The 12,115-nt window shown below is 41.0% G+C and overlaps 1 protein-coding gene across 1 annotated transcript; it reads left to right on the top strand.

Moving 5' to 3' along the window:
- The first annotated feature begins 439 nt into the window (after positions 1-439).
- Positions 440-11,380, top strand: rcor1 (REST corepressor 1). The gene is made up of 12 exons (XM_014192793.2): positions 440-1,287; positions 1,388-1,447; positions 2,165-2,245; positions 5,426-5,640; positions 5,838-5,956; positions 6,144-6,222; positions 6,304-6,357; positions 6,481-6,687; positions 6,893-6,970; positions 7,930-7,987; positions 8,182-8,429; positions 9,281-11,380. Exons 1-12 carry the CDS (start codon positions 1,140-1,142, stop codon positions 9,320-9,322), a joined length of 1,389 nt encoding a protein of 462 aa, XP_014048268.1. The 5' UTR covers positions 440-1,139; the 3' UTR covers positions 9,323-11,380.
- Positions 11,381-12,115: the final 735 nt, after the last annotated feature.

The following is a 12,115-nucleotide window of genomic DNA, read 5'->3' on the forward strand; positions in this document are numbered from 1 at the left end:
CAAATAAATACAGAGAGGAGTTTATATACTGTAGTCTACTCATTTTCAAGGAGCCCAGAAGTAGCTTGATTGTGACAGTGCGAATGACAGACACTGCTCCCTTATACTGCTTCTAAGGTTGGGGGCTTCTAAGGTTGGGGAACACGGGCATGAGGTTGGGCCATGGGGGCACACATTTAGGATACTCTGATAGGCCTATGTATAATTTGTACATGGTCCCTGACATATAAAGAAAAAAGAAATTAAATGCAGTCCATATGATTTGAGGAATGTGTCCATTGTTGAATTAGATTATTTTAATTTGCCTTTTTGAATGTAAATTAATTCCATGAATTGGCTGTAGAACAACTTATTTAGTTTAATTGCATAAGTTCCCATCTACCTAATTAATTAATTAATTGTAGCCTCTAGTTTCCAGGCAAGAAGAGAGTTGGTCCACTCATCATTATTAGCTTGAGGGAGGCCTCTTCAGGGCAAACCTTGAAACATTCAGTTCCATCTGATGCAGCCAGGCACTTTATCAAGACCCCGTGGAGTGTCAACTAGCAACCGACCCACCTGGCAAGATTCTCGACACCTAGCTAGTAACGATTGTAATGGACAAAAGTAGCCAGCTAAGTAGTCAAACTCTGTAGAATATCATCGACAAATGCGTGTGTTAAAGCCACGTAGCTCTAGCTATGCTAATTGATTTCATAAATCAAGCTAGCTAGCTAGTTGCTACCGCAACTTTTATCCAAGTAGCAGCGAGCTAGCAGTCAAGCATCCTCGCGAACTTGGGGTATTTTTGCTAGCTAACTGGGGTGGCTGGTTAATATTGAAAGACCCATACAACACAGTTATTTGGCCACCCGTTATATTTTTGGAGCCAGCTATCTTAACAACTTTTATAACATAGCCGTCTTAATTGAGATTGCTGGCTAGTTGAACAGTTTAATCAGTTGGTCATCGCTTCGTCTAGCTAGCCACAGTAGCTTTTCTAGCCAACCTGCTAACGTTACTTTGTTCGCTAGCTAGCAAACTAGCGCCAGGCATCTAGCAAGGTGCTGCTGACTACAGACAGCCAGTAACGTTATAGTAGCTAGCTAGCCAAAATCCGAGTAGTTTTGTTGCTCTTTCTCCGTTAAAAAATCCCCGCAATGATGGAAAAGAGTGGTTCGGAAATGTCAGGGAAAAGAAGGGGTAGGAATACAGTTAATAATCCTAACAAAAGTTTAGCTACGAATGGAAATAGCAACAATTCATGGGAGGAAGGAAGTTCGGGCTCCTCCAGTGATGATGAGCATGGTAGGTCAACACGACGGTGGTAGCCTCGGTCACTCTAAACTAGTTCATACACTTGTACAGTGATTAAAAAATGTAAATCCTGTGTTTGTTATATGTTCAGGTAGTGGTGGTATGAGAGTTGGGACTCAGTATCAAGCCCTCGTGCCAGACTATGATCCAGGTGAGTCATTTTACTGTTCAGACAGTCAAGAAGATGGAACAGGTTACCAGACATGATAGCCTCGAACAATTCCTGGTCGTCTATTCCACGAGCCTTGACTAAGCGGGCTACCGCTAACTACATCTTTATTATTTTGACATTCAGACTCCTGTCCACGGCTACATTGTTTCATGTTTGAACCGATTTAACTGCAGAACTATTGTCAATGTATCCAATATATTTCAGCATATTTAGCATATAACATCTGAGATGAGCCAATTAAAAAGTTTGTAATTTACATCTGTTATAGCTAGGCCCTAATTGTTGGTCGAACGACCATGGTTATAAACGCTTAATTTAACTATCTGGAGTGAGAATGGTTTTGATTGCTTCCCTTTAAGTAATGAATCATTCTGAAATGTATTATTTGTAACATGAACTGTATTAATTGTAGCTGCTTTCACTAGCCTATATGATTAAGTCCTGACTTCTAATGGTCCATATTTTTTTTCTTTTCAATTTGGTCTCCATGCAAGTCTCCATGGTCTCCATTATTGGTTTCAATAATACATGTTGTATTTTCCAATGGAACATGGAATTTCATTCTCGCTAAACTTGTATTGTTGGAAGTTGGTTTCACTTTCACCAGAGTTTCACTTTCAACATAAAAGCATTTAGGATAAAGGCCATGAGTAATTAAGTCACTGGTCCTCATTCGATCCTTTATCCCCGTGACAGAGATTGCCAAGGCGGCCGAGGAGAGAGACAACCTGGGCATGCTGGTGTGGCTCCCCAGCCCGAACCTGGCTGAAGCTAAATGTGAGAGCCATTCAAGCCATTTTCCTCATTATGTTCCAAATGTAAACTACTTGCCAAGTTTACATTTACAAATCTTACGTTTATCTGAAGCAAATTATTTAGTTCATGTAATAACTATGCAATAATAACAGAAATGGGTAGCTGAGTGTTGTGCAAGTGAGTGTTATGCCCGTCTTTCGGATCTATATATTTAGATGCACACACACAGAACCAGTCAAAAGTTTGGACACACCTACTCATTCAAGGGTTTTTCTTTATTTTCTACTATTTTCTACATTGTAGAATAATAGTGAAGACATCAAAACTATGAAATAGCTCATATGGGATCATGTAGTAACCAAAAAAGTGTTAAACAAATCCAAATATATTTTACATTTGAGACTCTTCAAAGTAGCCACTCTTTGCTTTGATGACAGATTGGCACACTCTTGGCATTATCTCAACCATCTTCATGAGTTAGTCACCTGGAATGCATTTCAATTAACAGGTGTGCCTTGTTAAAATTACTGGAATTAATTTGTGGAACAATTTGTGGAATTTCTTTCCTTCCTAATGCGTTTGAACCAATCAGTTGTGTTGTGACAAGGTAGGGGTGGTATACAGAAAATAACAAGTCCCATATTATGGCAAGAAAGCTCAAATAAAGAAAGGGAAACAACAGTCAATCATTACTTTAAGACATGAAGGTCAGTCAATCAGGAAAATTTCATGAGGACCGCCACAGGAAAGGAAGACCCAGATATACCTCTGCAGAGGGTAAGTTCATTAGTTACCAGCCTCAGAAATTGCAGCCCAAATAAATGCTTTAGAGTTCAAGTAACAGACACATCTCAACATCAACTGTTCAGAGGAGACTGCAGCAATTTGACCATGAATTCGACCTGATTCATGCAAAGAAACCCCTACTAAAGGACATAAGAAGAGACTTGCTTGGGCCAAGAAACATAAGCAATGGCATTAGACCGGTGGAAATCTGTCCTTTGGTTGGATGAGTCCAAATGTGAGATTTTTGGTTCCAACCGCAGTGTCTTTGTGCAGAGAAGGTGAACGGATGATCTCTGCATGTGTGGTTCCCACCGTGAAGTGTGGAGGAGGTGTGGTGGTGCTTTGCTGGTGACACTGTCAGTGATTTATTTACAATTCAAGGCACACTTAACCAGCATGGCTACCACGGCATTATGCAGCAATATGCCATCCCATCTGATTTGCGCTTAGTGGGACTATTATATGTTTTTCAACAGGACAATGACCCAACACACCTCCAGGCTGTGTAAGGGTTATTTGACCAAGGAGGAGAGTCATGGAGTGCTGAATCAGATGACCTGTCCTCCACAATCACCCGACCTCAACCCAATTGAGATGAGTTGGACCGCAGATTGAAGGAAAAGCAGCCAACAAGTGCTCAGCATATTTGGGAACTCCTTCAAGATTGTTGGAACAGCATTCCAGGTGAAGCTGGTTGAGAGAATGCCAAGCGTGTGCAAAGCTGTCATCAAGGCAAAGGGTGGCTACTTTGAATAATCTCAAATATAAAATATATTTTGATTTAACACTTTTGGTTACTACTTGATTTCATGTGTTTCATATTTGAGGTCTTCACTATTATTCTACAATGTAAAAATAAAGAAACCCTTGTCCAAACTTGAGACTGGTACTGTATATTTAGATACAATGCATTTGGAAAGTATTCAGACCCCTTGACTTTTTCCACATTGTTACGTTAAAGCATTATTTTGAAATAGATTGATGACAGCTTTGCACACTCATGGCATTCTCTCGACCAGCTTCATGAGGAATACTTTTTCAACCGTCTTGAAGGAGTTCCCACATATGTTGAGCTGTCGGCTGCTTTTCTTTCACCCTGCAGTCCATTTAATCCCAAACCATGTCAATTGCGTTGAGATGGGCTGATTGTCGAGGCCAGGTCATCTGATGCAGCACTCCATCACTCTCCTTCTTGGTCAAATAGCCCTTACACAGCCTGGAAGTGTCTTGGGTCATTGTCCTGTTGAAAAACATGATAGTCCCACTAAGTGCAAACCAGATGGGATGGCGTATTGCTGCAGAATGCTGTAGTAGCCATGCTGGTTAAGTGTACCTTGAATTCTAAATAAATCGTACGGTGTCATCAGCAAAGCACCATTACGCCACCACCTCCATGCTTCACTGTGGGAACCACACATGCAGAGATCATCCGTTCACATACTCTGCGTCTCACAAAGACACGGCGGTTGGAACCAAAAATCTAAAATTTGGACTCATCCGACCAAAGGACAGATTTCCACCGGTCTAATGTTCATTGCTTGTGTTTCTTGGCCCAAGCAAGTGGCTTCTTCTTGTTGGTGTCCTTTGGTAGTGGTTTCTTTGGAGCAATTCGACCATGAAGGCCTGATTCACGCAGTCTCCTCTGAACAGTTGATGTTGAGATGTGTCTGTTACTTGAACTCTGTGAAGCATTTATTTGGGCTGCAATTTGAGGCTGGTAACTCTAATGAACTTATCCTCTGCAGCAGAGGTAACTTTGGGTCTTTCCTGTAGCGGTCCTCATGAGAGCCAGTTTCATCATAGCGCTTGATGGTTTTTGCGACTGCACTTGGAAGAAACTTTCAAAGTTCTTAATGTTCCGTATGATGGACTGTCGTTAATGATGTAATGATGGACTGTCGTTTCTCTTTGCTTATTTGAGCTGTTCTTGTCATAATATGGACTTGGTCTTTTACCAAATAGGGTTATCTTCTGTATACCACCTCTACCTTGTTACAACACAACTGATTGGCTCAAACGCGTTAAGAAGGAAAGAAATTCCACAAATTAACTTTTAACAAGGCACACCTGTTAATTGAAATGCATTTTTGTTACTACATTATTCCATATGTGTTATTTCATGGTGTTGATGTCTTCCCTATTATTCTACAATGTAGAAATAAAGAAAAACCCTTGAATGAGTAGGTGTGTCCAAACATTTGACTGGTACTGTATGTAAATAAGGTATTTATGTATTTATTTTTAATATATTAGCCAAATTTCTTCACCAAATTTTTCTTTTGTCATGGGGTATTGTGTGTAGATTTATGAAAAATATTTTATTTAATCAATTTTATAATAAGGCTGTAACAAAACATGGAACAGGTCTGAATGCTGTGTGTGTGTGTGTGTGTGTGTAAATATATTTTTGTACAGTGGATGAATACATTGCCATTGCCAAAGAGAAGCATGGGTACAACATGGAGCAGGCACTGGGGATGCTCTTCTGGCACAAACACAACATTGAGAAGTCCCTGGCAGATTTGCCCAACTTCACACCTTTCCCAGATGAGTGGACAGTGGAGGACAAGGTCCTGTTTGAACAGGGCTTCAGCTTCCATGGAAAAACGTTCCACCGTATACAGCAGATGGTGAGACTAACGCCTCCGAATTGTATCATTTTTGTCCATTAACAGCAGACTACTCCATTGCCAAACATGGAACACACGATGAATTGAGACACAATTCTAATTTGGGGTGTTCATTGTGTGACGTCTCTAAACCACAAACAATGCACAAGACTGTGCTTTCGTTTGTTATTTACAAGTTCTTCTTGTTCTTGTGCTAGCTACCAGACAAGTCCATTGCTAGCTTGGTTAGATTCTACTATTCATGGAAGAAGACACGGAGCAAAACCAGTGTCATGGATCGCCACGCACGCAAGCAGAAGAGAGAACGAGAGCAGAGGTATGAAGTGTGTGCTTTTGTTTAAAATGCATGAACCACATTCTCAACTTTCACTCCATTTTGAAAAAACTAGTCCTGGTTGGTTTCAACCATTCCAAATTAGACAAAAAAAATGTATTATTGGAAAGTCAGGCCAAGAATACCATATATTTTTTTATATGTAGTAAGTTTTTGCTTTATGTTTCAGTGAGGATGAGGCTGAGGAGACCAATGGAAATGCTCCAAGCGATGTAGAGTACGACCCAAATAAGGAGGAGAAGAAAGAGGTGGGTCTGTTCAGTGGCTCTTATCAGTTTTAATAAATGTCGTTTATTGAAGCCAACTAACATGGTCCTTTTGTGTGTTAGCTGGGCGCAGCACCTGAGAAACAGGAGCCAAAACCACTAGCAGTGGTACAGAAGGTAGCTTTCCAATTCCAAATATTTTCATTACCATTTCAATAGAAACCTACAACATTCATATTAAATGGACACTACTTTTTGGTGGTTCGACATTTTAACCTAAATCTATTCCTTCACGTCTAGCCGACTACTGGCGTGGCAGAGAAACTGACCCACGTCAAAAAAGAACCACAGGGTCCTCCAGGGAAAAACCTGCACCGTGCTAAGAAGAAGCCTCCTAAAGGAATGCATCTGAGCCAGGGAGACGTAGCTGCAATGTCCACCAGCACCCCCGCTGCAGTCGGTGTGCTGCGGCAAATGGACATGGAGCTGGTTGGCATCAAACGCCAGGTTAGTGGACTGTCTTAACATTAATACATGAATCTCCAGTGACAGCATTTCCTATCCATTGATGAGTCAATTTTGTGTCAATCATGTATTGATGTCAATGGGAGATTTGTGTGGAAATGAAGAACTAAGCCTGTGTACCTAGAGTGTCTTTAGGGTGACGAGTTAACCTGGACATTTTTCCTTAATGAGTTTTATCCCCTTCTAGATCCAGAGCATCAAACAGAATAACAGTGCCCTGAAAGAGAAGCTTGATGTGGGAGTAGACAACTTCAGAGTACCTGAGGTAATGCTATTGCTGACCTAAAGTTCTGAGCATCTCATTTTACTGTCGCCATAGAATTAAAGGTGCATTATGTAGAAATGGCTCGTAACAGTTATCCTAATTTCAGTTTGTGACAAAACAAGCAAGTATAGTGTGGAGAACCATTGTACCATCTAAACTGCTGTGAAATATATTTTTCAGAACCAAAAATATTGTATTTTTAGCTGTTTGAAGCTAGTGTGCAAAACCGCAAATAAAAGGCGCAATAACGGAAAATAAGAACGGGAAGCATAGAAATAGTGCATGCACATAGAAACATATCTACTACTTCTTAGACTTGCTTTCAATGAGATCGCCCAAAAATGTACATATTGCAGCTTAAATGTTACTATTGTTTTGTATAGTGATGGGGAAAACAAATCTTTCTGAAGCATGGACGCTTTCCAGCCAATTGTCGAAAAATAGGTTTACTGCGCAAAGCGTTGATCACCCTAGTGGCATCTGCTGGTCAAAAGAATTTAGTGCTGCCAAATGATTATAAATTACATCACACATGCCGTAGCGCAGAGACAGCGCTGAGATGTCTAGCAGTTGTAATGTTTTCAAATACTATGTATTTTAAATCTACATTATTCATTATGTTTGAAATTGGGTCCCATTTCCCAGCTCAATAGACGCTAGCGGCTCTCAAAATCCACCTACACACAACTTTCGGCAACCAACCCTCGAAATGAAAGGGGTTTCGCTTCCTTTTGTCTTCAACCAATGCCAAACCAATCAGGCGGTTTGCGACAAAACAATGTTTCGGATGTCGTTGATGACATGCTTCGGATAAAGTGATATGGATATCGGCACACTGCTTTGACGTAAACTGCTTTGCGGTTTCAATGCATGCTCTGGTGTCAAACGTAACATCACTAGTCTTGTAATACATTTTGACCTGTCATGTTGCTTGTATGTTTGACCATTTTATGTCTCAGGTGAACCAGAAGTTTAACACTCGCTGGACAACAGAGGAGCAACTGCTTGCTGTACAAGGTAATAGATTGCAAGTGCAACAGATGGGTTGGGATTTGAGAAAGGGTAGAAAATGGAACCAACTGAAGTGGGGCCCATGTGACAAGTCAGATGATAAAAAAATATCTTGAGTTCTGTTTCACTGGGGGGGGCCTGGCACATAACAATCTCAATTTGTTCAAAATGTATTTTCACTCCATTGTAACCTCTTCCAGCCATCAGAAAATATGGACGGGACTTCCAGGCTATCTCGGATGTGATTGGCAACAAGTCTGTGGTGCAGGTGAAGAACTTCTTTGTAAACTACCGCCGACGCTTCAACTTGGATGAGGTGCTGCAGGAATGGGAGGCCGAGCACGGGATGGAGGGAGCAGCCAAGGGAGGAGAGGAGAAAATGGACACATCACCATCTCCCACTGAGGATGGAGCCACCAACCCTGTGCCGCCAGAGGACCAAAAAGAGGTATGTGACTGTCCACTCTTTGTATTGCAAATCGTCCTCCAACGACACATATTAAGAAGAAAGAGTGTGTAATTACAGATGTATTCTAATAACTCGAGACCCACCTCTCACATGCCCAGGTTCGGACCCATAGTTTTTAAGAAACCCTGCTTTAAAGATCCTTAATAGAAACAATAGCAAGGCGGTCACCCTGCCTGTGTTTTGGTAAAAAGCTGAGGGGTGGGCCTTGACAAATGTAACCACTCTCAAAATCATAGACTAGCTATGGATGCAAGGACTGACCATCCATGATATAAAAATGAAAGTTTTAACTGTGTTTTGAGGCTATACAATGTTTGTTTACATTTACGTTGTTTACAAACGTTAGAGTAAAACGAGCTTCTATTGGGGGTCTTGATGGGGTATGTGAGTTGAACTTAGCTCATGAGGAATTTAGAAGTTATATTTAAGCAATAAGGCCTGAGGGGGTGTGGTATATTGCCAATATACCACGGCTAAGGGCTGTTCTTAGCAACACAACGCCGAGTGCCTGGTACAGCCCTTAGCTGTGGTACAGTATAGTGGCCATATACAACAAACCCCCAAGGTGCCTTATTGCTATTATAAACTGCTTACCAATGTAATTAGAGCAGTAAAAATGTTTTAGGTTTTGTCATACCTGTGGTATACGGCCTGATATGCTACGGCTGTCAGCCAATCAGCTTTCAGGGCTCGAACCACCAATTTATAATCTTTATGAATCAGTGGTTCAATATCATTAAGTCTATAAGCAATTAAGGATTCCAGTCTTTTAATTTGAGTTTTTTTGCAGATGTATTAAGTGCAAATACTCCCCAATGTTGTCTCTACAGGAATCCTCACTAGTGGAAGCACAACAACCTCTAGCATCCTGAGTGGCCAGCCATTTTGGATAATTCTGTTGGCAGAACTCCTCCCTCTGAGATTGTACGTCTGTTCTGAAGAGGCGATGATGAATCTGCACAGGTTACTCCCTGTCTTTGCGGGCCTGTTCAAGAAGGTCATTCCTGTTACCTCATCCCCGGTTCAAGGATGTTTTGCAGCTGCCCACCAATTAACTTACAGCACCAGTCTTCAGCCGGACTGACAGTCAAAGTAACCAGAATTATCTGACTGCACTTTATCCCATCCCAGAAAAATCTTCTGTATCAAATGTAACTTGTTTATGCATCTGGCGTCTCTTACCCTGCCTCGGTCACTCTCAACATTACAGATGATCCCTGTTACCCAGCCCACAATATCCGTTTGTCGTTTTATCCTTCTGCAACCCTCTTTACTTTGTAAAGACTGGTTTTTGTTGTGTAGTATTTAATCGCAGTAGGTCTCAGGTATGAACTGACCCTGTGGACTACAATTATTTAGAAAATATAAAGAAAAACAACCCAAGGAAATACCATTGCCGTGTTGGAGATGGAGAAAAGGTGAGTCGGGTGATTTGCCCCCTGATACACACACAGTGCAGAACAAGATGATAGCATTTCCACAGGGCCATTTCATACTGAGACCCAATGCAAGTTAATACTACACAACCAAAACGATTTATATTCTTCCTTCCAAAACTCTTGTCTTTACCCTTTACCCCCTAACTAACTTCATCCCCTAACGGGCACTTGTCCCCCCCATGGATTTACAAGGAACAGACTGGTGTATGAAGGCTTTAAATCCAGGAGAGGGAGTTAGTGAGACGGGTGCACAGTGTGGGAGTGAAATAGGAAATCAGAATGCAGAAATTGCCTTGCAGTATTCTACAAACTCCAATCACCGTTGGGTACAAAGTAAACACTACAATCTCCCTTCCCTCTGCTTCTTTGCGTTACTTACGGCTGAACCTCAGCCCTCCCCTACTGATATACACGCAATGTTTGTCATAAAAGGTTGCTCTTACGGAATGGATGTGCCTCCAGCAAAGTGCAAGTAGGATTCTGGGATCTTGAATTTGCCATATCCATGGCATGATGAATGTTGTCCCCCACCCCCCACCGTACTGAAAAGACTGTACAGACTTATCAAAAACTGACATTACATATAGTAAGTGTAGAACTTAGAATCCCAACAGGCGCTTCCATTGAAGAAATAAACTAGGTGTTGAATTTTAAACGGTAGTGCACTTTTGGTGTTCAGTGTTCAATATTACTCAATTTAAACTAAAGTTAACATGTTCTGGTGCATATTTATAAATAATGCATTAGTTGTTCGGATGACAGGTTAAAGAGACGTGTACAAATAATGTAAAACTTTAAATAGGAGCTGTTCATCATTGAGGGATGTCCATTTTCAGTTTACTAGTAACCTCAGGACACACAATAGGGTCAACACAATCATGTTAAGAATGCTTTTCAGTTGGAAGGAGAGTTGAGTGAGAAGTTCCTTAAGTTGATGAATAGGGAACAAGGCTAGAGTAAACATGTCTCCCCCCGGGCCAAATGAGATTGCTGTTACTAACAAATTTCAGTTAATTACTATAGCTCCCGCCTTGGGTCGATCAGTGTAATTTTGTAAATGCCAGGTATCTATGGCAAGACTCATCATTCGCCCAAGTTTCGTCAAAATCGGACCAGTGCTGTCCGAGATATTGCGTGTGACTAACGGACAGACTGAGAGAGAGCCACAGTCCCTTCTCTGATTTTTCATCTTGGGGAACAATTTTTACATTTTAATTTAAACCTTTTTGAGTTCTGAAGTGTTTTTATTTGTCATTTCAAACCCTGTCCCTTTCACAACAACTGGCCTATGCTATTCTACCGTTTTTACTGTACTGGTACCATGATTTAGCATACTGTTTTGAAATCTTTTTATATATTTATGAAGAAATTGTGAATGCCTGAGGTGGGGTTTTAATGAGGTTGTGTGTATTGCTGTCATTTACCATTGTGTATTCAATTTGCGCATCAATTAACTAGACAATAAATTTGAAGGATTTATAGGGACATTTACTGGATGCTCATTTGTCTTTTCCTGCTATTTATTTTTCGCCTGTTTCCAGAACTGTTTTGTGCTCTTGCCAACTCTATTGCTCATTGTCAAGTCCAACATTCAGTTTGGCATAATAGCACAAACAGACAGGCACTCTTGTTCTGTCTTTCAGCACACATTTTGTCATAAATATTTCAATTGTGTGGTTTAAGCTGTTTCAATATTGTGCCTGATGTGGGGTTATGCACCATACTATAAAAGACCAACAGTGAAAACCTTGTTGATTTTGTGATTTACAGTTCAAGGAATGGGGCTCCCCAGTGGTGCAGCGGTGTAAGGCACTGCATCTCAGTGTTAGAGGTGTAACCCTGGTTTGATTCCAGGCTGTGATTGGGAGTCCCATAGGGTGGCGCACGATTGGCCCAGCATAGTTAGGGTTTGGCCGGGGTAGGTCGTCATCGTAAATAAGAATTTGTGCTTAACTGACTTGGTTAAATAATGGTTCTTTTTAAATAAATGCCTTTTCTGAAGAAGGATCGAGTATTGTTTCAGGACTGGAGGAGAAAATAAATATTTTACTGAATAGGAGGATATGACTCATGTGCAGTAAGTGATGGGTACAGACCATTACAAACAGTAAAATGTCCCACGTTTGTATATCTGACAGCAATTCCCGTAGTACACTTCACACTTGATGGTGATGATGACACTGCCATCTAGCGGAAATACCATACAACACATCATGGCCTACCACT

This window comes from Salmo salar, chromosome ssa01 (assembly GCF_905237065.1).
Source record: "Salmo salar chromosome ssa01, Ssal_v3.1, whole genome shotgun sequence".
Lineage (NCBI taxonomy): Eukaryota > Metazoa > Chordata > Actinopteri > Salmoniformes > Salmonidae > Salmo > Salmo salar.

What these genes read in the sequence shown, in the direction of transcription:
- rcor1 (XM_014192793.2), top strand. Translation starts at nt 1,140, where the DNA reads ATGATGGAAAAGAGTGGTTCGGAAATGTCAGGGAAAAGAAGGGGTAGG. An exon ending in TGGTTGGCATCAAACGCCAG is followed by an intron (nt 6,688 to 6,892) that starts GTTAGTGGACTG and finishes ATCCCCTTCTAG; the next exon opens with ATCCAGAGCATCAAACAGAA. An exon ending in GCAACTGCTTGCTGTACAAG is followed by an intron (nt 7,988 to 8,181) that starts GTAATAGATTGC and finishes AACCTCTTCCAG; the next exon opens with CCATCAGAAAATATGGACGG.